Source organism: Haliotis rubra, unplaced genomic scaffold, assembly GCF_003918875.1.
Source record: "Haliotis rubra isolate DU_JTF1 unplaced genomic scaffold, ASM391887v1 Scf258, whole genome shotgun sequence".
NCBI classification, from domain to species: Eukaryota; Metazoa; Mollusca; class Gastropoda; order Lepetellida; family Haliotidae; genus Haliotis; species Haliotis rubra.
The window spans coordinates 1,025,614-1,052,355 of NW_025766647.1; the positions used below are offsets into that span (position 1 = coordinate 1,025,614).

At 43.0% G+C, this 26,742-nt stretch overlaps 1 protein-coding gene across 2 annotated transcripts in view; it reads right to left on the reverse strand.

The window, feature by feature from the left end:
* LOC124279901 (low-density lipoprotein receptor-like) overlaps positions 1-26,742 on the reverse strand; it is a 74,025-nt gene that overhangs the window by 30,106 nt on the left and 17,177 nt on the right. For both annotated transcript variants that reach the window (XM_046715782.1, XM_046715781.1), the window contains exons 8-16: positions 26,217-26,525; positions 24,632-25,045; positions 23,950-24,139; positions 19,333-19,551; positions 15,058-15,179; positions 10,613-10,758; positions 7,171-7,312; positions 5,378-5,521; positions 4,591-4,773 (exon numbers count right to left, since the gene is read on the reverse strand). In XM_046715782.1, coding sequence (XP_046571738.1) covers positions 4,591-4,773; positions 5,378-5,521; positions 7,171-7,312; positions 10,613-10,758; positions 15,058-15,179; positions 19,333-19,551; positions 23,950-24,139; positions 24,632-25,045; positions 26,217-26,525 — 1,869 coding nt within the window. The remainder of the gene's footprint in view (positions 1-4,590; positions 4,774-5,377; positions 5,522-7,170; positions 7,313-10,612; positions 10,759-15,057; positions 15,180-19,332; positions 19,552-23,949; positions 24,140-24,631; positions 25,046-26,216; positions 26,526-26,742) is intronic.

The following is a 26,742-nucleotide window of genomic DNA, read 5'->3' on the forward strand; positions in this document are numbered from 1 at the left end:
TACCGTACCGAGAGCTGTGCATTCATCTCGGTCAGTTGAGCACAACGGACAACATTCAAGGTGGTCACCCTTCCACGATACTGACAGCCGTCCCGGTGAAAACGGAGAAGAACAATGACAGCAGAACTGAGTCGTTTTCACCGCATCAGTATAAGAGGTTAACTTGGGGCAAAGTCCCAGAGCTGATAATATCGGTGTTAGATATAAATGATCATCCTGTGAATATAGGATACCTCAGCATAACGCTGCACATAAAATGACTAGCGCACAAGGCCCCAGAATGAGGTTGAAAAAATGCATCAATGCGGGGATCTCCGACCTCGGGGACACACGTGGATTCGACGGCCCCGGAGTAGATGGTAAATTGTATGCCTTGCAACTGAAAAACAACATTTACAAACGCGTTGAAGTCCCATCCGGTAGAACCATAGGTGATATAGTAGATACCTCAGGAGTGACCGTCAACACTTGGTTAACCCTAGTCCGCACCGGTGATGATAAATGGATGGTATACCCATCGTTCGGGGGCAAACTGTTCGATATAGAAGATATTGAGAGAACGACCGTCGCCCGAAACAAGCCATATACGCTCGTCTTCACCGACGATGACAAATGGGTGTTGTTACCCGCTAAAGGCGACTGGTTTCTCAATATTAGGGTCGGCTCCCCCTACGTGTTCACGGAGAACAAAGACAACTACCTAAACAAAGTCGTGAACAATGGAACCCTTCTCGTGGCTTACATCCCGGCTCAGAGACGTAGCGTAGTCATCAGCCCAGTCGCCAGTATGGCAGCCCACATGCTATTGAGTAAACCGGGAGTGCAAGACGTGGCATTGCAGTTGGTGTCTGAATTCGCTGGCGTGGTCAACGTCCTGGCGAGCCTACCGGCGAACTCCACGCTGGTCATCAAAGTCTACCTAGGGGAACCATCGCGGGATGAAGTCGAAATCGTGAAGGGTGTCAAACTTGGGTGGGTGAAACGGCACCAGTATCAGGTTTGCACTATTTACGTGCGGCTGGGTGTCGACTCCCACACCAGTCTGCAGGGGGTCATCGTGACCGTGGAAGACATGATATCACTCACCAAGATCTTCCTACCCGACAACATACACTTCATGGGGGTGAAGTGCACCCCTGAGAAATTATCAGAAAAACAATTGGAAACTATCTCATAATAGTATTATAGCAATGTCCAATCGTCATAGGCCCAAAGCCACACTTAACGATCTAGGGGACACGGAGGGATTCGATCTACCCGGCGAGGAAGGTGGCTTATACGTCCTGCTCTTAAGAGACGGTGTGTACATACGGCAGCCTCTGGCAGACTTTAAAGAACCCGCATGGTTGATCAACATGACCCTCACCGCACCTTATATCTCGATAAACAAAGATGGGTTTGTCTCCGAAATTAGGAACAACGGTCTCTTGCTCGGGGTTTTCATTCCGGAGTCTATTACATATGTCAAGATAGGCACTGGTAAACCACACAAGTTAAATTCAGTAGGAAAAAATAAATTAAGGTTTGTTTGGCTCACGCTCCACACTCATCATAGAAGTCCTCTTTTCGAAGATAGCCCCGGATAGTGCACCAGTACCACTTTTACCTGGGGTGGCAATATACTGGCGCACCGAACACATATACCAACACTGCCGTATCGTCATACAACCGGACGCCTTAACTGATCCTATATGCTCTTTAGTAAGCCTCCAGGGGTTTTATGTTAGAGCAGAGGTACCTATTAGCCTCTCACCTATTTACCTAGGTAAGTATCTAGGCTTTGCAAGTATCAAGTACATTGATCAACCATTAACTAAAGCCCAATTAAAATATCTCTTGTAGTATATGCACAGAATGGGCCTGTACCCAGTTGTGGAAGACCCTGGAAACCGTAGACGGATTCCGCTTGAGACAGTTATGTGATGTAAAACGCCAACTAGAACAAAACTGCGACACACGGAAAGCACTATATAAGAAGTACCATACAGCTTTCAATATCGTGGACGGGACTGATACTGCCCTTATGGCAACCAGCATGGGACTAGGGGCGGCAGGTGTTGGGTTGTTAGCCACCATCGTGGCCGCACCTATAGTGCTAGGTATTGAAATAACAGCTGGGGTTGTGGGGGTGGCAGGGTTGGTGTTTAAGTTTGCATCACGCAGACTGCATCGTAAAACATTGAAACACGATGAGATCAGGGTTCTGGCCGAAGCAAAGCTGAACATGGTAAGTGAGCGTATTTCCACGGCACTCACTGACAGTAAGATCTCAGAGGAGGAATTTCGTTCAATCCTCTCTGAACTCGACAAGTACCGTAAGATGAAACAAGAAATCTGGTCAGTCTCGTCAGTCTGCTATCAGCGAAGACGAAAAAAAAAAGTACATAGAACAGGGGGTACGAAAAGCCCAGCAAGCCTTTATTACGAACACCAAAGAGATCATAGGCGATTCACATTAAACTGTTTCATTGAGATCAACACGACATAGAGCTATCACGTGATCAGGAAGTGGCACGCCTGGCCGGTAAGTTAACTGGGGTTTCAAAAGTAGTATATACGATGGGGGCGAGATCTAAGGGCCTGACAAAGCTATATTAATGAAATAAAGCTTTACAGCAACCTTTCTTGAAAGTGATCTCGTACCCCCATTACTCCTACTACTACTCGTGATGTCAGTATTTTTCTGTGATTGTTTTTCTTTTTGGCTGGGGACAGGATCAGTGCTAGTATCATTCTGGTTTTGCCACTTTGACTTGTTTAACACTTCTTTCTGGAGTACATCCGGATGTACAGATCCTGTTATGAACCCGTAAAGATAGAAAACATCAGAAGCATATTTTTCTGCTACACTTTTTCTTGAGTTTTCTCTTTGCACCCTCTTCATCAAGTATCCATTAGGCACATTATCACATCTCTCTCTGACTATATCATAAACACTGTATCTCACCTCGTTGAGTTTGTCTTCATCCTCTGCATATAGCTCGACCATTTCATTTTCGAATGAAATCTTGTCAAGCTGTCCAAATTTCTGGTGTAACTCTCAGAATATACCATTGTCTATATCCTCCACTGTTTATGTGTTATAACGAGTGTCTGCCTCGTCACAATCGGAGCTCCTCATTGTGTTTTACTGAGGTCTATTGTCAGTCAATCAGTCCTGGGTATATGGCTTGGGTACACTCACCCTCCTCAGCTCAATGTTTTGAACGTAGATAGAATCTTCATAGTGATACAGTTTAAAAAGATTTACAATGCAAGATTTGCACTATTTCTTGCAATCTTCCTCCCATAGTTCAGCAGGCCTAGGGCATCATATCAGCCCATTCCAGAGCTTCTTGGTAGGCGTTTGGGGGTCCAAAACTAGGTAATTATCGGGAGACCAATTTTCACAACCCTTGCAAATTGGCGCATGCTGCTACTCACTACTGTACAACTATAGGACTATATAATCTGTACAACTATAGGACTATGTCATCTGTGCAACTATAGGACTATGTCATCTGTACAACTATAGGACTATATCATCTGTACAACTATAGAACTATGTCATCTGTACATCTATAGGACTATATCATCTGTACAACTATAGGACTATATCATCTGTACAAATAAAGCACTGTCATCTGTACAACTAAAGGACTGTCATCTGTACAACTATAGGACTATATCATCTTTACAACTAAAGGACTATGTCATCTTTACAACTAAAGGACTATGTCATCTTTACAACTATAGGACTATGTCATCTGTACAACTATAGGACTATGTCATCTTTACAACTAAAGGACTATGTCATCTGTACAACTATAGGACTATATAATCTGTACAACTATAGGACTATATCATCTGTACAACTAAAGGACTATGTCATCTGTACAAGTATAGGACTATATCATCTGTACAACTATAGGACTATATCATCTGTACAACTATAGGACTATATCATCTGTACAACTATAGGACTATATCATCTGTACAACTATAGGACTATATCATCTGTACAACTATAGGACTATATCATCTGTACAACTATAGGACTATATCATCTGTACAACTATAGGACTATATCATCTGTACAGCTATAGGACTATATCATCTGTACAACTATGGGTCTATGTCATCTGTACAGCTATAGGACTATATCATCTGTACAGCCATAGGACTATATCATCTGTACAACTATGGGTCTATGTCATCTGTACAGCTATAGGACTATATCATCTGTACAACTATAGGTCTATATCATCTGTACAACTATAGGACTATATCATCTGTACAGCTATAGGACTATATCATCTGTACAGCTATAGGACTATATCATCTGTACAACTATAGGACTACAATACATGTACATCTGTCTTACTGTAACATCGATACAGCCATCAGATTGTCCTATCTACGAGAACATATTTTTGTAGACCTACATGACTTTATCATCTGTATCTAGGACTGTACATGAGTTATCTGTAGACCTACATGAGTATCATCTGTATATATAGGACTGTGCTATCTGTAGATATGTATGACTTTTATATCTATCCAAAGACGTATATTGACGTCTTTGATCTATCTATATTTATAACTGCTCACCTTGTACTCTACACGTGGTTCCGTTCACGAGAGTATACCCGTAGGTACATGAACACCGATAACTTCCAGGGGTGTTCACACAGGTCTGGGAACATGGCGGTGGGAACACCGAGCACTCGTCCACATCCACACACGTGACCATGTCCAGTCGGAAGCCATCCGAACACACAGGGGGGTCGGGATCTGTGGAAAGTGAACACTGCAGAAGCACTGTCTACATCCTAGTGACACTGTCTACATCCTGGTGACACTGTCTACACCCTAGTGACACTGTCTACACCCTAGTGACACTGTCTACACCCTAGTGACACCGTGTCTACATCCTGGTGACACTGTCTACATCATTGTGACACTGTTGCTATTTGAAATAATGATGCCTTATCATCTACACTTTATGTTTTATGTACATGTAATAATAATTACGATTCTTTGTCCTTCTGAAACCGTTCTAGTGAAAGGAAGTGGAAGTGATCAAGCGGTGTTAAGGCATCTCATTTCATAGAATCAGTATTTGTTCATGGACCTTTGACGTAAGTTGAAGATGTATTTGGGTCTTCTAAAATGGCCTCTGCCTTTATATTTAATCATGCAATGTTTTCCATTGGGCGTAGTTTTCTGTGTAAAACTGAGTGCAAAATAACCGAGATATAGAGAAAACACAAATCAAAATGCTGATGTTACGTGACACGAATTAAGCTGCAGAGTTTCATCAACCAGACGATAACCCATTCAAGAACTACAAACAATAACTGCTCTTGGCTGTCATCGTCTCTTCTTTCCGGCTTACCCGTGTCACCGCATGTCCTGCCATCCTTTTGTAAATACAGATGATCTGGGCATGCGCATTTGAAGCCAAGAGTAGTATTGAACCCAGACGGCGTTGGCAGACAAATCTCACATCCACCATTGATCGAACCACAGCGACTGGAAACTAATCAGTGATAGATTATTGCGAGGTGACACACCAAAAACACACATTTACTTGGTGACATTTAACCGGGCGGTGACTCTTATGGACAGACATCTACTTTGTGACATGTAACCGGGTGGTGACTCTTATGGACAGACATCTACTTGGTGACATGTAACCGGGCGGTGACTCTTATGGACAGACATCTACTTTGTGACATGTAACTGGGCGGTGACTCTTATGGACAGACATCTACTTGGTGACATGTAACCGGGTGGTGACTCTTATGGACGGACATCTACTTGGTGACATGTAACCGGGTGGTGACTCTTATGGACGGACATCTACTTTGTGACATGTAACCGGGTGGTGACTCTTATGGACAGACATCTACTTGGTGACATTTAATCGGGCGGTGACTCTTATGGACAGACATCTACTTTGTGACATGTAACTGGGTGGTGACTCTTATGGACAGACATCTACTTGGTGACATTTAACCGGGTGGTGACTCTTATGGACAGACATCTACTTGGTGACATGTAAACGGGCGGTGACTCTTATGGACAGACATCTACTTGGTGACATGTAAACGGGCGGTGACCCTTATGGACAGACATCTGCTTGGTGACATGTAAACGGGCGGTGACTCTTATGGACAGACATCTACTTGGTGACATGTAAACGGGCGGTGACTCTTATGGACAGACATCTACTTGGTGACATGTAAACGGGCGGTGACCCTTATGGACAGACATCTACTTGGTGACATGTAAACGGGCGGTGACCCTTATGGACAGACATCTACTTGGTGACATTTAACCGGGCGGTGACTCTTATGGACAGACATCTACTTGGTGACATGTAAACGGGCGGTGACCCTTATGGACAGACATCTACTTGGTTACATGTAAACGGGCGGTGACTCTTATGGACAGACATCTACTTGGTGACATGTAACCGTATGGTGACTCTTATGGACAGACATCTACTTGGTGACATGTAACCGTATTGTGACTCTTATGGACAGACATCTACTTGGTGACATGTAAACGGGTGTATAGTTCAGACATCTTGGTACTACTTTTCTAGGTATATATACTTCCTATCACTCACTAGAGTTTAGACTCACTAGTGTAAATATAGCCACTTACTTCAGGCAACTGTTCTAAACTACATTTTGCAAAATATTCCATATTGTTTAAAAGGTACTGTTTACAACTGATGTATTGTAAAACAAACTCATAACGTTGAAAAGTTTATTGTCATGAGTTCAATAAATGATAAAAATCAACAAAACTTTACACCAAAAACGCAGCTGTTCACATGCACGATATTTGCACGTTTTTCAGCAATTTGATGCATGATCCTCGTGCAGTTCATCTGCATAAGGTTTGCAGTTGGTTCCCCCAAGTTAGTGGAGAAATCTATCTTCGATATAACCATGTATATGTATACATAATATATAGTGAGTGTTTTAAGTGAGTCTAAACTTTTGATGGGAAGTATAGTTCAGATGAGTGGACATGGTTGGTACTACTTTTCTAGGTGTATAGTTCAGATGAGTGGACATGTTGGTACTACTTTTCTGGGTGTATAGTTCAGATGAGTGGACATGGTTGGTACTACTTTTCTAGGTATAGTTCTGGAACTGGCTCGGAATTGTGTACCTCTCGGCTGTATGTCTGAAGCGAGCACAGCTAGTCCGACAAGTCTGTCGCCATCAGGGATCGGGACCGTTATTCCGTCTGTCTGATTCAGATCAAAGCGCTGCAGCTGATTGGTGACAGGGTTCACTAAGTACAACCGATCCTGTGGGCAAGACACATTCATGTTTACATGTCAGGCACAGAATGTGAAAGGGAGGTACAACTGGACAGAGTGACAGCACACGGGGTGGTGTATTGACAAATGCATAGCGATGATCTACACGTGTGGTTATACCATGTACATTACCGCACATGGGAGTCTGGACATAACTTGTTGTCCTTGGCATACCAGTGTATGTTATGGTTGCCGTTGAGTTTGTTAGACATGTCTGACTCTGATTGTATACTCAACAACATTAGAAACTTGACATCCCCTAATTGGCAATAATTGTGAGGGGAGTAATACGTTTGTTGTGCCATACACACGACAATGAGCATGGCCTTGCAACCGGAGTGTGACTTCACGCCCAGATGGAGTACAAATCAAATTAAGTAATCTCTACATCAGGTTTGTGATTATAACCTACACAACCAAACAGTTGTTTAAGGTAGCGTCCGCTCAGATCATCGACTACGCACCGCATGTATGCGACGCATTACCTATTCTGGCGCAATTTCATCGTGGTCAACGTTTATGATGGGTCCACACTCTGGCTTCGGACGCGCACATTCTCACGCAACGCCAGTGTTGATGTCATGGACTGGCCTTCCCGTTCCCAACTCACAAAACGTATCAAACACTTTTGCGATGTGATGGTGAGACCAGCGCGACAGCTTATGAATCAAACCCAGACCCTGTAAGAACTTGGATAAGCGTTCCTTGAGCAACGGATACTACTTCAGGTTGGCGTTTTCCGCCATGTTTTCATGCCCAAGAAGACACGTGTTGTTGTCACGTGTCTATAGTGTGAGCGTGAAGTTCACATTGCATATTTCTGTATATGTGTAGTGGTGTATAGTCCAGTGTGTGGTGGTGTATCAGTCCAGTGTGTGGTGGTGTATCAGTCCAGTGTGTGGTGGTGTATCAGTCCAGTGTGTGGTGGTGTATCAGTCAAGTCAAGTCAAAGTCAAAGATATTTATCGTACTTAAGGCCTCCGGCCCATATAGTACAAGTACATATACAGTCCATGTGTGTAGTTTTACAAAGAAATTACAGTTCAGATAAGATATTGCTTCTAAGGAAAACAGCATGTTTTACATAAAGCGCAAGATTACGTATTACATTTTCATTTTTGGAAGATAGAATGGAAGCAAAAGCAGATTTAGGATATTTTAACAGGTAATTATTTGGGATATATTTTTTTCTTAAATCAGCATAATGTGGGCATACAAAAGCGAAGTGAATTTCATCTTCTATAGCCGAGTTACATAATGGACATATCCTTAAACGTCTCTCTATTGAAAATCGTCTGCCCTTATTTACTGATAAGTCTAACAAGCCCAATCGAAAATTGACAAGTGTGCGTCTTGTATTTCTAGATGTCAATACAGATAGATATAGTTCTGGTTGAATTAAGCTCTTATGTGATCTGTACAACTGGTATCTTGAACTGTTGTCTAGACAGGAATGCCATTCTTGATAATACATGTTAACAGATTGTTCTCGAAATTGCTTAAGAAATAGATTGATATTACCAACTGTTTGATTTAGCCACACAAATCCAAAGCCATGTGAAAATAAAAGAGTTCTAATATGAGACGCCCATGTTGTCTTACCCCTATCATCTAAATGTACAAGCATGTTATAAGCTAGTTTGGGGATTCTTTGTTCGTGCATTCCAAGGATCTTTAACCAATATTTTAAACATCTGATTTGTGAATTTATATATATCGGATATCTACCATTCTCCATAAACCATACAAGTTGGTGCTGCTTGCGCTACATTTAAAAACCTTTTACATGCTAAAAGGTGTAGTTTCTCTAGACATTCATGACGTTGATATCCCCAAATTTCAGACCCATAAAGCATATTCGGTTGGATTTGTGCATCAAACAATTTAAAATATATTTTCGGGGTTAAAATTCCAAAATTCTGGGAAACGGACATAACGTTAATAAGAGCCTTCTTAGCTCGTGATGTCAGGTCTATAACACTCTTTTTAAAGTTCATGGTATGGGAAAACAATAGCCCGAGGTAGGTATACTGATTAACAATAGATACATTTTGCCACTCAAGAACCATTTTTTCTTTAGAGGCGACAGGCCCACCTCTTCTAAAGATAACTATGTTTGTTTTTCAAAAATTAACAAATAATTTCCATTCATTTGTATAACGTTCCAAAATATTCAGTTGGTTTTGTAGACCGACGATAGTATCTGACACTAAAATTACATCATCGGCAAAAAGGAGGATAAAAATTTCAATCATATCTGGAAACATTTGCACACCATGTTTACCTGCATTAGAAATATCATAATACAGTTCGCTTATAAAGAAGGAAAACAATACAGGGCTTAAAATACACCCTTGCCGAACTCCCATGGGACAGTCGAAAAAATCAGTGAGATCATCACCACAACGAACACATGATTTAATATTCAAGTACATAGGATAAGCGTTCCTTGAGCAACGGATACTACTTCAGGTTGGCGTTTTCCGCCATGTTTTCATGCCCAAGAAGACACGTGTTGTTGTCACGTGTCTATAGTGTGAGCGTGAAGTTCACATTGCATATTTCTGTATATGTGTAGTGGTGTATCAGTCCAGTGTGTGGTGGTGTATCAGTCCAGTGTGTGGTGGTGTATCAGTCCAGTGTGTGGTGGTGTATCAGTCCAGTGTGTGGTGGTGTATCAGTCCAGTGTGTGGTGGTGTATCAGTCCAGTGTGTGGTGGTGTATCAGTCCAGTGTGTAGTGGTGTATCAGTCCTGTGTGTAGTGGTGTATCAGTCCAGTGTGTAGTGGTGTATCAGTTCTGTATGTAGGGGTGTATCAGTCCAGTGTGTAGTGGTGTATCAGTCCAGTGTGTAGTGGTGTATCAGTCCAGTGTGTAGTGGTGTATCAGTCCAGTGTGTAGTGGTGTATCAGTCCAGTGTGAAGTGGTATATCAGTCCTGTGTGTAGTGGTATATCAGTCTAGTGTGTAGTGGTATATCAGTCCAGTGTGTAGTGGTATATCAGTCCAGTGTGTAGCGGTATATCAGTGTAGTTGTATATCAGTCTAGTGTGTAGTGGTATAACAGTCTAGTGTGTAGTAGTGTATATCAGTCTTCTGTGTAGTGGTATATCAGTCCTCTGTGTAGTGGTATATCAGTCCTCTGTGTAGTGGTATATCAGTCCTCTATGTAGTGGTATATCAGTCCTCTGTGTAGTGGTATATCAGTCCTCTGTGTAGTGGTATATCAGTCCTCTGTGTAGTGGTATATCAGTCCTCTGTGTACGTGCTTTCTTCGTCGGCGACCCTACCCTGTACAGCTGAATGGCCGTTATGCCAGCACCCCCTTTAGTTCGTTGTGCATGAAAGACAGTGACGAAGTTGCTGCCGTCCAGGTTGCAGGTGGTCACTCGGTCTGGCCAAGCGTCCTCAAGATAAATTCGATCTCTTGTAAAATCTGGGAACAAGTTTAAAACAAAAGGTTTCAGAAACTTTGCTCAACAAATTTTGGTCATAGTCTCCATGTTAAACAAGAGTTTCATATCGTACCTACAGTCTGTTTGTCTGGAAAGTGTCCCCATGAATTACTAAGTATATCAGTTTAGAAAGGTAGTTAATAAATGTTATGAGGCAAGATGTTCATGAATAACCTACACCCAAACACCTTTTCATCTATTAGAAATTGTCATGCATCACAGAAAAAGTTGCTTAAAGGTCACATGCAACGTAAAATACAACTTTGCAGATTCTGATACCTTTCGGTATGGACTTACCGAAACAAATCATCAAAAATGCAAATTCAACTTATAAAGTTGAAAAATAACGCGATGAAAAAAAACGCGCGAAATCAGAGTTCAAACGTTTCACTAATTTTCCCCCGACTTTTCCGGGGAAAACGGGTTTCAACAGCTGGGCTGCGCTCATAGCACGTGCGCAGTGAAGTAGGTTCGCGGAGCTTGGAAGCGGGTTGTCCGGTGAATACTCGGTGAAGGCTTTGGTGTGAGCTATTTTTCTAATGTTTTGTTGATATCTCACAGGCGCGAGCTTTTTATATGTTATGACAGTAAATTAACTGTTTATATAATTTCATTTGTCTATTTCATCACACGTTCTTCTTACCGAATCACTTTCTCAGTTCGATACTTAAAAGCAATGTCATTATTTAGCATTGACAGAATTTCTAACTGTGATATAGATATGTCGTTGTCACAGACAAAACTCAATGTCTTGTTTTATTGACACCTGTGTGTCTGCCTGCCTGTCTGCTAATGACAATATTCAATACACAGCTGTTATCACTGACCACATGCAATTTGAACTTAACCCAATCAGGCAATACACCATAAACAAAATGCATTGATTTATGGCCCGAGTTCGGTCTCTGTCACATTATGTAATTACACAGACAGGCAGGTGTGATACTTGAACACATGACATGTTATGATGTCTGTTGATTGCAAAATGTTATACACAAAAAATGAGCATGTATTTACAAAACCCAACATCTCTATATATATACACACACAATGAGCCGTGAAGGCATCTGCAAATGAACCAGCCGTTACACTCGAGTGCACACCCACCCGCACTGACTGGGTTCGGTATCCCGGCTGCTTTGTTTCTTGGGAAGTAAACCCAAGTACAAAATATTGCACTTTTGATTTGCGATTGTACGCTTATAATTTTGTTTATATGTTTTTTCATAACCAGCAATATTGTGTTTTAATTATGTTTGATTTTTTGGTTGCATGTGACCTTTAACAAACTATCATCATTATAAACCTGATTGCTGACAGTTGGCGCGGAGGGGCGAACGACAGCAACGGGAATAGCCAGGTGCGGATGGGAGCGTCTCATCAGTGGCATCACAGTCAGAGCTGATGGACATGACATGCGGGGCGACTATTGCCTGTTGGAGACCGTCATCATCTCGTGTAATACTAGTGTAATATATAGAGCCTGGTCCGCAGTGTTCTACACTCTTACTGGACTAAATATTACACATTTCCTTTAAAAAGCTGGTTATGCAGGTGTTATACATAGCACCTGGTCCGGGCGTCAAATGTGTTCAGAGAACCAAGTCCGCATGTGACAAGCATGTTTTATGCGAAACCTACGCTGCGCGTGATATGGGTGTTCCTTTCAGAAACTGAGGCGCGGGAGTTTTATGTATATACACATGGACATAAACTACCGCAACACCCTATAGTTATCACGGTATCAATATGTTACCGTTAGCCATAACAAACGAACGTATGCAAAACTCAATTTGAGACTTGCCACATGTGATATGTAAAGCACTAGCCCACCCAGGTGGTATGTTATTCTTCACTTCCCCACCCACGTGGTAAGTTATTCTTCACTTCCCCACCCAGGTGGTATATTATTCTTCACTTCCCCACCCACATGGTATGTTATTCTTCACTTCCCCACCCATATGGTATGTTATTCTTCACTTCCCCACCCACATGGTATGTTATTCTTCACTTCCCCACCCATATGGTATGTTATTCTTCACTTCCCTCCCATGTGGTATGTTATTCTTCACTTCCCCACCCATGTGGTATATTATTCTTCACTTCCCCACCCATGTGGTATGTTATTCTTCACTTCCCCACCCACATGGTATGTTATTCTTCACTTCCCCACCCGTATGGTATGCTACTCTTCACTTCCCCACCAATATGGTATGTTATTCTTCACTTCCCCTCCCGTATGGTATGCTATTCTCCACTTCCCCACCCGTATGGTATGTTATTCTTCAGTCAGTCAGTAACCCGTATGGTATGTTATTCTTCACTTCCCCACCCATATGGTATGTTATTCACTTCCCCAGACCATATGGTATGTTATTCTTCACTTCCCCACCCATGTGGTATGCTATTCTTCACTTCCCCACCCACATGGTATGTTATTGTTCACTTCCCCACCCACATGGTATGTTATTCTTCACTTCCCCACCCACATGGTATGTTATTCTTCACTTCCCCACCCAAGTGGTATGTTATTCTTCACTCCCCCCACCCATATGGTATGGTATGTTATTCTTCACTTCCCCACCCAGGTGGTATGTTATTCTTCACTTCCCCACCCATATGGTATGTTATTCTTCACTTCCCCACCCATATGGTATTATGGTATGTTATTCTTCACTTCCCCACCCATATGGTATGTTATTCTTCACTTCCCCACCCATGTGGTATGTTATTCTTCACTTCCCACCCATGTGGTATGTTATTCTTCACTTCCCCACCCATATGGTGGTATGTTATTCTTCACTTCCCCACCCACATGGTATGTTATTCTTTTACTTCCCACCCATATGGTATGTATGGTTACTTCTTCACTTCCCCACCAATATGGTATGTTATTCTTCACTTCCCCACCCATGTATGGTATGCTATTCTTCACTTCCCCACCCATATGGTATGTTATTCTTCAGTCAGTCAGTAACCCGTATGGTATGTTATTCTTCACTTCCCCACCCATATGGTATGTTATTCACTTCCCCACCCATATGGTATGTTATTCTTCACTTCCCCACCCATGTGGTATGTTATTCTTCACTTCCCCACCCATATGGTATGTTATTCTTCACTTCCCCACCCATATAGGTATGTTATTCTTCACTTCCCCACCCATATGGTATGTTATTCTTCACTTCCCCACCCATATGGTATGTTATTCTTCACTTCCCCACCCATATGGTATGTTATTCTTCACTTCCCCACCCATATGGTATGTTATTCTTCACTTCCCCACCCATATGGTATGTTATTCTTCACTTCCCCACCCATATGGTATGTTATTCTTCACTTCCCCACCCATATGGTGGTATGTTATTCTTCACTTCCCCACCCATGTGGTATGTTATTCTTCACTTCCCCACCCATATAGTATGTTATTCTTCACTTCTCCACCCATATGGTATGTTATTCTTCACTTCCCCACCATATGGTATGTTATTCTTCACTTCCCCTTCACCCATATGGTATGTTATTCTTCACTTCCCCACCCATGTGGTATGTTATTCTTCACTTCCCCACCCATGTGGTATGTTATTCTTCACTTCCCCACCCATATGGTATGTTATTCTTCACTTCCCCACCCATGGTGGTATGTTATTCTTCACTTCCCCACCCATATGGTATGTTATTCTTCACTTCCCCACCCATATGGTATGTTATTCTTCACTTCCCCACCCATATGGTATGTTATTCTTCACTTCCCCACCCATATGGTATGTTATTCTTCACTTCCCCACCCATATGGTATGTTATTCTTCACTTCCCCACCCATATGGTATGTTATTCTTCACTTCCCCACCCATATGGTATGTTATTCTTCACTTCCCCACCCATATGGTATGTTATTCTTCACTTCCCCACCCATGTGGTATGTTATTCTTCACTTCCCAACCTAGGTGGCATGCTGTGCGCCAGTTGCTCATCCAGGACGTATGTTGATCTTCATTTGTCACTTGGCGTGTTCTGACGAAGCACGGTGGACTTTTTGGCATTTACCCCAACACTGCAACACTGCAATACTGCAGGGCATTTGGTACCTAAGCATATTGTTGTCAATCTAATATCTTAATAGTCACTGCTGAATGAATTGTGCACATGCTGACATGACTCTTTTGACTAACATGATATATCGAAAGTGATCCTCACAAGATTATGTTTCCCATTTGAATACATTCATGAACATAGTTGGTGCATTACGATCAGTTAGATCCAAACAAATCAGGACATACCAATGAGCATGCCCTGTGGCCATACCATCTTGTCGAGTGCTAGAATCTGTCTGTTACTGCCGTCCATGCCACAGCGCTCAACCTTGATGCCGTCTGTATCCCAACCTGACCAGTACAACCACCTGAAACAGCACTTAATGTAAGTGTGTACATCTGCCTGAAACAGCACTTAATGAAAGTGTGTACATCTGCCTGAAACGGTACTTAATGTAAGTCAGTACATTAACCTGAAGCAGTTCTTAATGTAAGTGTGTACATCCACCTGATACAGTTCTTAATTTAAGTGTGTACATAGACCTAAAACAGTACTTAATGTAAGTGTGCACATCCACCTGAAGCAGTACTTAATGTAAGTGTGTACATCCACCTGAAACAGTACTTAATGTAAGTCTGTACATCTACCTGCAAAAGTACTTAATGTAAGTGTGTACATCCACCTCAAACAGATCTTAATGTTAGTGTGTACATCCACCTGAAACAGTCCTTAATGTAAGTGTGTACATCCACCTGAAGCAGTACTTAATGTAAGTGTGTACATCCAATTGAAACAGATCATAATGTAAGTGTGTACCACCACCTGAAACAGTACTTAATGAAAGTGTGTGCATCCACCTGACACAGCACTTAATGTAAATGTACATCCACCTCAATGTACTTAAGTGTGTACATCCACCTGAAACAGATCTTAATGTAAAGTGTGTACATCCACCTCAAACAGTCCTTAATGTAAGTGTGTACATCCACCTGAAACAGTACTTAATGTAAGTGTGTACATTAACCTGAAGCAGTTCTTAATGTAAACCACCTCAAACAGTAATGTAAGTGTGTACATCCACCTGAAACAGTAATGTAAGTGTGTACATCCACCTGAAGCAGTTCTAAATGTAAGTGTGTACATCCACCTGAAACAATACTTAATGAAAGTGTGTACATCCACCTGAAACAGTACTTAATGTAAGTGTGTACATCCACCTCAAACAATACTTAATGAAAGTGTGTACATCCACCTGAAACAGTACTTAATGTAAATCCATTCCAACCTGAAGCAGTACTTAATGTAAGTGTGTACAACCACCTCAAACAGTACTTAATGTAAGTGTGTACTTCCACCTGAAACAGTACTTAATGTAAGTGTGTACATCCACCTCAAACAGTACTTAATGTAAGTCTGTATATTAACCTGAAGCAGTTCTTAATGTAAGTGTGTACAACCACCTCAAACAGTAGTTAATGTGTAATGTAAATGTGTACATCCACCTGAAACAGTACTTAATGTAATTAACCTGTGTTCTAAATGTACATCCACCTCAAACAGTACTTAATGTAAGTGTGTACATCCGACAGAAACAGTACTTAATGTAAGTGTGTACATCCACCTGAAGCAGTTCTTAATGTAAGTGTGTACATCCACCTGAAACAATACTTAATGAAAGTGTGTACATCCACCTGAAACAGTACTTAATGAAAGTGTGTACATCCACCTCAAACAGTACTTAATGTAAGTGTGTACATCCACCTGAAACAGTACTTTATGTAAGTGTGTACATCAACCTCAAACAATACTTAATGAAAGTGTGTACATCCACCTGAAACAGTACTTAATGTAAGTCTGTACATTAACCTGAAGCAGTTCTTAATGTAAGTCTGTACAACCACCTCAAACAATACTTAATGAAAGTGTGTACATCCACCTCAAACAGTACTTAATGAAAGTGTGTACATCCACCTCAAACAGTACTTAATGTAAGTGTGTACATCCACCTGAAACAGTACTTAATGTAAGTGTGTACATCCACCTGAAGCAGTACTTAATGTAAGTGTGTACATCCACCTGAAACAATACTTAATGAAAGTGTGTACATCCACCTGAAACAGTACTTAATGTAAGTGTGTACATCCACCTGAAGCAGTACTTAATGTAAGTGTGTACATCCACCTGAAACAATACTTAATGAAAGTGTGTACATCCACCTGAAACAATACTTAATGTAAGTGTGTACATCCACCTGAAGCAGTTCTTAATGTAAGTGTGTACATCCACCTGAAACACCGCCAGAATTGTTCGAGAATACTTTAACAACGTTATCATCAACGTATTCAGACAGCGCGTTCTCCAGTCATGATCCCAAGATCTAGACAGCGCGTTCTCCAGTCATGAACCCAAGATCTAGACAGCGCGTTCTCCAGTCATGATCCCAAGATCTAGACAGCGCGTTCTCCAGTCATGAACCCAGGATTTAGACAGCACGTTCTTCAGTCATGATCTCAAGATTTAGACAGCGCGTTCTCCAGTCAGGATCCCAAGATCTAGACAGCGCATTCTCCAGTCATGATCTCAAGATTTAGACAGCGGCGTTCTCCAGTCATGATCCCAAGATCTAGACAGCGTTCTCAGTCATGAACCCAGGATTTAGACAGCGCGTTCTCCAGTCATGATCTCAAGATTTAGACAGCGTTCTCCAGTCATGATCTCAAGATTTAGACAGCGCGTTCTCCAGTCATGATCCCAAGATCTAGACAGCGCATTCTCCAGTCATGATCTCAAGATTTAGACAGCGCGTTCTCCAGTCATGATCCCAAGATCTAGACAGCGCTTCTCCAGTCTCCAGTCATGATCCCAAGATCTAGACAGCTGCTTCTCCAGTCATGAACCCTCCAGGATTTAGACAGCAGCACTCTCCAGTACAGCTCAAGATTTAGACAGCTGCTTCTCCAGTCATGATCCCAAGATCTAGACAGCTGCTCAGTCATGAAACCCAGGATTTAGACAGCGCTTCTCCAGTCATGATCTCAAGATTTAGACAGCTGCTCATCATGATCCCAAGATCTAGACAGCACATTCTCCAGTCATGATCTCAAGATTTAGACAGCTGCTCTCCAGTCATGACCCAAGATCTAGACAGCGATTCTCCAGTCATGATCTCAAGATTTAGACAGCTGCTTCTCCAGTCATGATCCCAAGATCTAGACAGCTCGTTCTCCAGTCATGAACCCAGGATTTAGACAGCGCGCTCTCCAGTCATGATCTCAAGATTTACACAGCGCGTTCTCCAGTCATGATCCCAAGATCTAGACAGCACATTCTCCAGTCATGATCTCAAGATTTAGACAGCTCGTTCTCCAGTCAGGAACCCAAGATCTAGACAGCGCGTTCTCCAGTCATGAACCCAAGATTTAGACAGCTCGTTCTCCAGTAATGAACCCAAGATTTAGACAGCGCGTTCTCCAGTCATGAACCCAATTGAACATCTCTGGGATCATCTTGCTCGTCATCTAAGACAGCATGTACCACCTCCACTAAATGACAGGAACTTGAACAGACTCTCTTGGACCTATGGAACAGGATTCCTGCTGACATCCTCCGACTGACGACGTCAATGAAGAGACCTGTGTTGGCGTCTATTGAAGCCCAAGGTGGTCACACTCTCATTATGGGACTCTTTATTCACTTTTTGAATAAATTTGATTTGTGTAGTTTTTAACTTTGACCCCTTGACTTCATGAATTACGACACATGCAAGACCAACATTACAATGAATTGTCAGTCAAATTATTGGAAAAATGATTTCTGTTTGTAAAATAATCATCATAAATGTAACATCTCTTTGCTTCTATTTTTGGGCCGTCGGTGATAAGTTTCTTTTGCCCGGTAGTTTACTTGCTCAGTTTTAGAGAATCTAGTCAGATCAGATTGACCACAATAGATTGTGTCGCGCTGGGTTTGGTCGTTGTTTACAAATAGTGGAATCTGACTGACTTTTACTTTCATCAGGCTTGTCTCCCTTGACAACACACCAATAAAACCACTCCAAGATCGATGATGTGACACGATTATATTAAATGAGAAACTTGCACACCAGACAATATCTAAGCATTTCGATAATTTCTTTAGGGGTGCATTAACCTTTGGAAGTTCCATTCCCCATCGCGACAGAGTTGAATCCGGATTTGGTGCTTTTGTCGTATGCTTTCAATGGAAATATACGGTATGGACCTGCAGAAGCAGCTGCCCTGACCATGTGGGTAGACCTTTGGCTTGGTGCCTGCACCTGAATGGGTGCTAGATCATACCCCATGTAACATACCAAGTACCACGACCTATGACCAGTATTGATAATGGCATAGTCAAAGATGACACATACCAGATCATGCTGAAAATCACAAGATTTCACATCTGTGACTAGTAAATCAGACCCTGTATCTAACCCTGATCCAAACACTCACAACAACCAGCATTTACGTCCATACACCCACCAACAGTACAACTATACCTACCCTTGTCTTGGGTCCACAGCTATGCCACCGATCTGTTCGTAGCTCATGTTGAATGTTCTTTGTGACATAGTGTCTAAGGACAAAACTCTGATCGTAGCATCCTTGCCGTGTACCCAGAATAGATTCTGGTGTATCCAGTCGAGTTTCAGGTGGGTAATGTGCAGTTGAGATAGGATTAGCCGTGGGTTCTCAACATCATATTCTTCACTGATGTATCCTCTGCAAGTCAGATCTCGTTTCCAATTAGTTATTCCACATTCTCTCCACATTCAACAAATATGAACACTTAGCAAAGAACATGCTGCTCTTACGACCTTTACGAGGGCATGGTGATAAATGAGGGGACAATATAGAGAGATATTTTCCTACTAAACAATAAATTAAAGGTAAGAAACCAACAATACATACCCACCAGCAATCATTCACTGTGAACCTATGGATTTGGGGATAAGAGGTAAAGATCAGACTGGGAAATCATTCAAGCCTACATACTGATAATGGGAATCATTAAACCCTTCTGTAGGCACCTTTTCTATACTAAGAAAAATGTAACCTATCTGTAGGCACCGCTTGTATACTGGAAAACATTCAACGCGTGTGTGGGCACTGTTCTTATATTGGGAAACATCAACCCTTTTGCTGCACCTTTCTCACACTGGGAAATCATTCAACCCGTCTCCAGGCGCCTTTCTTACACTGGGAAACATTCCGTCTGCAGGTGCCTACTGATACTGGGAGACATTCAACTCATATGTAGGCATCTTTTCTATTTGTAGGCACCTTTCTTACATTGGGAATCATTCAGTCCGTGTGCAGGCACCTACTGATACTGGGAAACACTAGATAGTGTTTTCACTCGTAAAAACAGATGTCTCCCCCTTCCCCCAGTTCAACGTTGAGACCTCAAACAATTCATTAGATTCATTACAGTAGTACATGTATATGGTTGATGCTTCTAAGCTTACTAATAGTTGCTATTGGTAATAAGTGTACAAAATTCGGTGAAGCTGGGTGAAATGGTTTTAGAGTTAAGCTCCGAACACAAACCCTACCCTTCAAAAAGACCAAGTCCAAAATTGTTGCCATTGAAACAGAAAAAAATAAAATTGAAAGAAAAGATCAAACCCCCAAAAGGCACATCTACATGATATGGAGAGGCAGTATACCAAATTAGGTGAAGATGCGTCAAATAGTCTCAGAATTTTGATCCGGAAACGAACCTTACCCTTCAAAAAGACAAAGTCCAAATCGTTGGAAACAGAAAGAAATTGAAAAAAAAACAACAACTTGAAAAAAAGGCACATCCTCAAACCCCCAAAAGGCAACCCAAAACAAAATGTCTCCCGACCCTTCGGGGTTCTCTCACGTGTAAATGTTCCTCCCTTGCTCATCAGACCAGTACAGGTAACTCACGTGTAAATGTTCCTCCTTTGCTTATCAGACCAGTACAGGTAACTAGCGTGTAAATGTTCCTCCCCTGCTCATCAGACCAGCACAGGTAACTCACGTGTAAATGTTCCTCCTTTGCTTATCAGACCAGTACAGGTAACTCACGTGTAAATGTTCCTCCCCTGCTCATCAGACCAGTACAGGTAACTCACGTGTAAATGTTCCTCCCCTGCTCATCAGACCAGTACAGGTAACTAGCGTGTAAATGTTCCTCCCCCGCCCATCAGACCAGTACAGGTAACTCACGTGTAAATGTTCCTCCCCTGCTCATCAGACCAGTACAGGTAACTCACGTGTAAATGTTCCTTCCTTGCTCATCAGACCAGTACAGGTAACTCACGTGTAAATGTTCCTCCCCTGCTCATCAGACCAGTACAGGTAACTAGCGTGTAAATGTTCCTCCCCCGCTCATCAGACCAGTACAGGTAACTCACGTGTAAATGTTCCTCCCCTGATCATCAGACCAGTACAGGAAACTCACGTGTAAATGTTCCTTCCTTGCTCATCAGACCAGTACAGGTAACTCACGTAATGTTCCTCCCTGCTCATCAGACCAGTACAGGTAACTCACGTAAATGTTCCTTCCTTGCTCATCAGACCAGTACAGGAAACTCACGTGTAAATGTTCCTTCCTTGCTCATCAGACCAGTACAGGTAACCCACGTAAATGTTCCTCCCTGCTCATCAGACCAGTACAGGTAACTCACGTGTAAATGTTCCTCCCCTGCTCACCAGACCAGTACAGGTAACTAGCGTGTAAATGTTCCTCCCCCCCGCTCATCAGACCAGTACAGGTAACTAGCGTGTAAATGTTCCTCCCCCCGCTCATCAGACCAGTACAGGTAACTCACATGTAAATGTTCCTCCCCTGCTCATCAGACCAGTACAGGTAACTCACGTGTAAATGTTCCTTCCTTGCTCATCAGACCAGTACAGGTAACTCACGTGTAAATGTTCCTCCCCTGCTCATCAGACCAGTACAGGTAACTAGCGTGTAAATATTCCTCCCCCGCTCATCAGACCAGTACAGGTAACTCACGTGTAAATGTTCCTCCCCTGATCATCAGACCAGTACAGGTAACTCACGTGTAAATGTTCCTTCCTTGCTCATCAGACCAGTACAGGAAACTCACGTGTAAATGTTCCTTCCTTGCTCATCAGACCAGTACAGGTAACTCACGTGTAATGTTCCTCCCCTGCTCATCAGACCAGTACAGGTAACTCACGTGTAAATGTTCCTTCCTTGCTCATCAGACCAGTACAGGTAACTCACGTGTAAATGTTCCTCCCCTGCTCATCAGACCAGTACAGGTAACTCACGTGTAAATGTTCCTCCCCTGCTCACCAGACCAGTACAGGTAACTAGCGTGTAAATGTTCCTCCCCCCCCGCTCATCAGACCAGTACAGGTAACTCACGTGTAAATGTTCCTCCCCCCGCTCATCAGACCAGTACAGGTAACTCACGTGTAAATGTTCCTCCCCTGCTCATCAGACCAGTACAGGTAACTCACGTGTAAATGTTCCTTCCTTGCTCATCAGACCAGTACAGGTAACTCACGTGTAAATGTTCCTCCCCTGCTCATCAGACCAGTACAGGTAACTCACGTGTAAATATTCCTCCCCTGCTCATCAGACCAGTACAGGTAACTCACGTGTAAATGTTCCTCCCCTGATCATCAGACCAGTACAGGTAACTCACGTGTAAATGTTCCTTCCTTGCTCATCAGACCAGTACAGGTAACTCACGTGTAAATGTTCCTTCCTTGCTCATCAGACCAGTACAGGTAACTCACGTGTAAATGTTCCTCCCCTGCTCATCAGACCAGTACAGGTAACTCACGTGTAAATGTTCCTTCCTTGCTCATCAGACCAGTACAGGTAACTCACGTGTAAATGTTCCTTCCTTGCTCATCAGACCAGTACAGGTAACTCACGTGTAAATGTTCCTCCCTTGCTCATCAGACCAGTACAGGTAACTCACGTGTAAATGTTCCTTCCTTGCTCATCAGACCAGTACAGGTAACTCACGTGTAAATGTTCCTTCCTTGCTCATCAGACCAGTACAGGTAACTCACCTGTAAATGTTCCTTCCTTGCTCATCAGACCAGTACAGGTAACTCACGTGTAAATGTTCCTCCCCTGCTCATCAGACCAGTACAGGTAACTCCCCGCTCATCAGACCAGTACAGTAAATGTTCCTCCCCCTGCTCATCAGACCAGTACAGGTAACTCACGTGTAAATGTTCCTCCCTGCTCATCAGACCAGTACAGGTAACTCACGTGTAAATGTTCCTCCCCTGCTCATCAGACCAGTACAGGTAACTCACGTGTAAATGTTCCTCCCCTGCTCATCAGACCAGTACAGGTAACTCACGTGTAAATGTTCCTCCCCTGCTCATCAGACCAGTACAGGTAACTCACGTGTAAATGTTCCTCCCCTGCTCATCAGACCAGTACAGGTAACTCACGTGTAAATGTTCCTCCCCCTGCTCATCAGACCAGTACAGGTAACTCAGACCAGTAATGTTCACGTGTAAATGTTCCTTCCTTGCTCATCAGACCAGTACAGGTAACTCACGTGTAAATGTTCCTCCCTTGCTCATCAGACCAGTACAGGTAACTCACGTGTAAATGTTCCTCCCCTGCTCATCAGACCAGTACAGGTAACTCACGTGTAAATGTTCCTCCCCTGCTCATCAGACCAGTACAGGTAACTCACGTGTAAATGTTCCTCCCCCTGCTCATCAGACCAGTACAGGTAACTCACGTGTAAATGTTCCTCCCCTGCTCATCAGACCAGTACAGGTAACTCACGTGTAAATGTTCCTCCCCTGCTCATCAGACCAGTACAGGTAACTCACGTGTAAATGTTCCTCCCTGCTCATCAGGTACCAGTACAGGTAACTCACGTCAGACCAGTACAGGTAACTCACGTGTAAATGTTCCTCCCTTGCTCATCAGACCAGTACAGGTAACTCACGTGTAAATGTTCCTTCCTGCTCATCAGACCAGTACAGGTAACTCACGTGTAAATGTTCCTCCCTCGCTCATCAGACCAGTACAGGTAACTCACGTGTAAATGTTCCTTCCTTGCTCATCAGACCAGTACAGGTAACTCACGTGTAAATGTTCCTCCCCTGCTCATCAGACCAGTACAGGTAACTCACGTGTAAATGTTCCTCCCCTGCTCATCAGACCAGTACAGGTGTCTGTTGGCGACATCCACGTCCAGGACACCGTATCCAACGTGTCCAGTTTGGAAAGTCGCCACGACTGTTTTCACGGTGTGGTTCGACAGGTCAACCATGTACAGCGTTTGCTTCCCGAAGACTCCGGCTATTAACGTCGGTGGTGAAACTGCACAACACGCCGTGTTTCCACTATTAATGACGGCAAGATACTGCACAACACGGCGTGTTTCCACTATTAATGACGGCAAGATACTGCACATATTTCATAATCAAAAACGGCTACTTTGATGAGCATTTTAGACGTTGAGGTGGTGAATTTTTATGGATATACAACATCTTTTATTCTGTGAAAGGCGACGTCTCGACATAGATTCTGATGTCGTTGTCACCACTTGCTAGACAACGACAATAGAATGAATGTCGAAACGTCGCCTTTCACAGAATAAAAGATGTTGTATATCCATAAAAACTGTCATCATTCCTAATAAAAAACGGGTGGTAAATTTACCAGAATACCCCCCTTTCACTCCCCACCCCCTTCAAGAAAATGTCTCAAATAGAAAGCACTGCACATGGGGAGGGGCACATGGGGAGGGGCACATGGGCACAGTCCTTGATCTATGTAGAGTGTAGAGGAGGTTACATGACTTTTACTCACCTTCAGGCTCACGGTGCGGTGATTGAACTGACTCAGGGCAGACGTCAGGATCCTCGTCGCTCCCGTCTACACAGTCATGGTGACCGTCACACCTCAGTAAGGCGGAGTAACATGACCCATTCCTGCACGCTACGTCCCCTGCCTGGCATGGAGAACACAGAGACGGATCCTCGTCGCTCCCGTCTACACAGTCATTGTCACCGTCACACCTCAGTAAGACGGAGTAACATGACCCATTCCTGCACGCTACGTCCCCTGCCTGGCAGGGAGAACACAGAGACGGATCCTCGTCGCTCCCGTCTACACAGTTCTTCTGTCTGTCGCAGATTCTCTCACGTTCAATACATTTGTCTTCATCGCACTGAAAGTCGCCACCGGTGCAGATTTTGCGGTGCCCCGACGCAGGCGTTGGATCTAAAATTCATATGTTTAACGAATTCATTTGACGGTACCACTTCGTATACAATGTAGTTAATGTTTTAGAAACTGACTTCTGTATATATTATCTTAAATTGGATATTGTTCCTCCCCTTTCCCCCATCCCAAATAATATCTATGAATTAATACGTCCGTGATGACGTAAACGTTGTCGAACTGTGTTGGGGTGGATATGGCGAAGTCCTGGGATGGTTCGGGCAGTCATCACTGCAGTCTGAAACCTGTGGCGAAGATGGGTCACCCTTATCCATCTGTCCTGTCTTGGCATTGTTACACGTGGACGTCCAGAACGTGGCCGATCAATGACCTCATTTGTGTTCTGGTAGCGTCTCACCAGTGCAGAAATGGTGTTCCGGTGCCAGTGGAAATGTGCAGCCACTTGTCGTTGAGATATTCCCCCACGGACCATCCCAATGGCCTCATGACGTTGTGCAGACGTGAGCCTTGGCATGCTCTGCGTTTCAATAGCCGTTTAATTTTTTGAACGAACGCAAGGGCAGGGGTTGAGCTATCCAAAGTGACAGTATTGCGTGGCATTCATTTGCTGTGTTTCTCTTTCCCGGAATGCACGTGCAACAACGTATTGCACGTCTCAAGGACGAACCCACTGACGTCACGGAACGTGGCACGTGAATGCATGTTGGATACATGTCACTAATCTCTGAGTTTAAATCCTTATGTGTCTACACAGGTTTGATAAATTTATATTTTTATATTTTTGTATGCACAGTTTCTTTCTGTGCCCAGTATACATATTATTTCATACTAAGTGGATATCACTTACAACTTACATCATATTATAATTAGGTAGATATCACTTACATATTACTTCATACTAAGAGGATATCACCTGCATATTGCTTCATACTGAGTGAATATCACATACATCATATTTAATACCGAGAGGATATCAACTACATATTATTTCATACTGGATGGATGTCACCTACAACTTATACCTAATACGAAGAGGATATCGCATGTTATATCTTACTAACTGTATATTTACATATTACATCATGCTAAGTGGATATGATATACAACTTACTTCATACTTGTGGACATCTCTTACATATTTCTCCATACCAACTGGCCATCACGCACAGTCTCAGAACTCACAGATTACCAATATCTCAGCAGTACTCACGACACAATGCGGGCTGTTCATCACTCCTGTCCACGCAGTCAAATTCACCATCACAGTGCCACTCCTTGTTGTAGCACGTGCCATCCGTGCAGGCCAGTTCACCAATGCCGCACGGGGAAGCACCAGAGGGACACGTGGCACGTGACTCATCACTTCCATCTGGGCAGTCCCTCTCGCCATCACACACCCATGACGTCGAGATGCAGATTCTGCTCGAGCAGGCAAACTGACCGTGAAGACAAGCATCGTGAAAAGATGATGCTGGGGAAGTTAGCTGAGTTGTCACGGTGGGCGAGGCCGCCGTCACTGCTGCAGAAGATAAACTTGTCCTAACATAGCTTTATATTCATCCAAAGATATAATTCAACACCTGGCTTCAATGTATGTACAACCTAAGGGACCATGCGTGGCTCTCATACACCTAGGGACCGTTAATAAATTATGGCTAGGGGGATGATGATGCTTTTAAGGGGTTGGGGGTGTCACCCATTTTGTACATAAAAATATGAAAAATTATGCTTAAAAC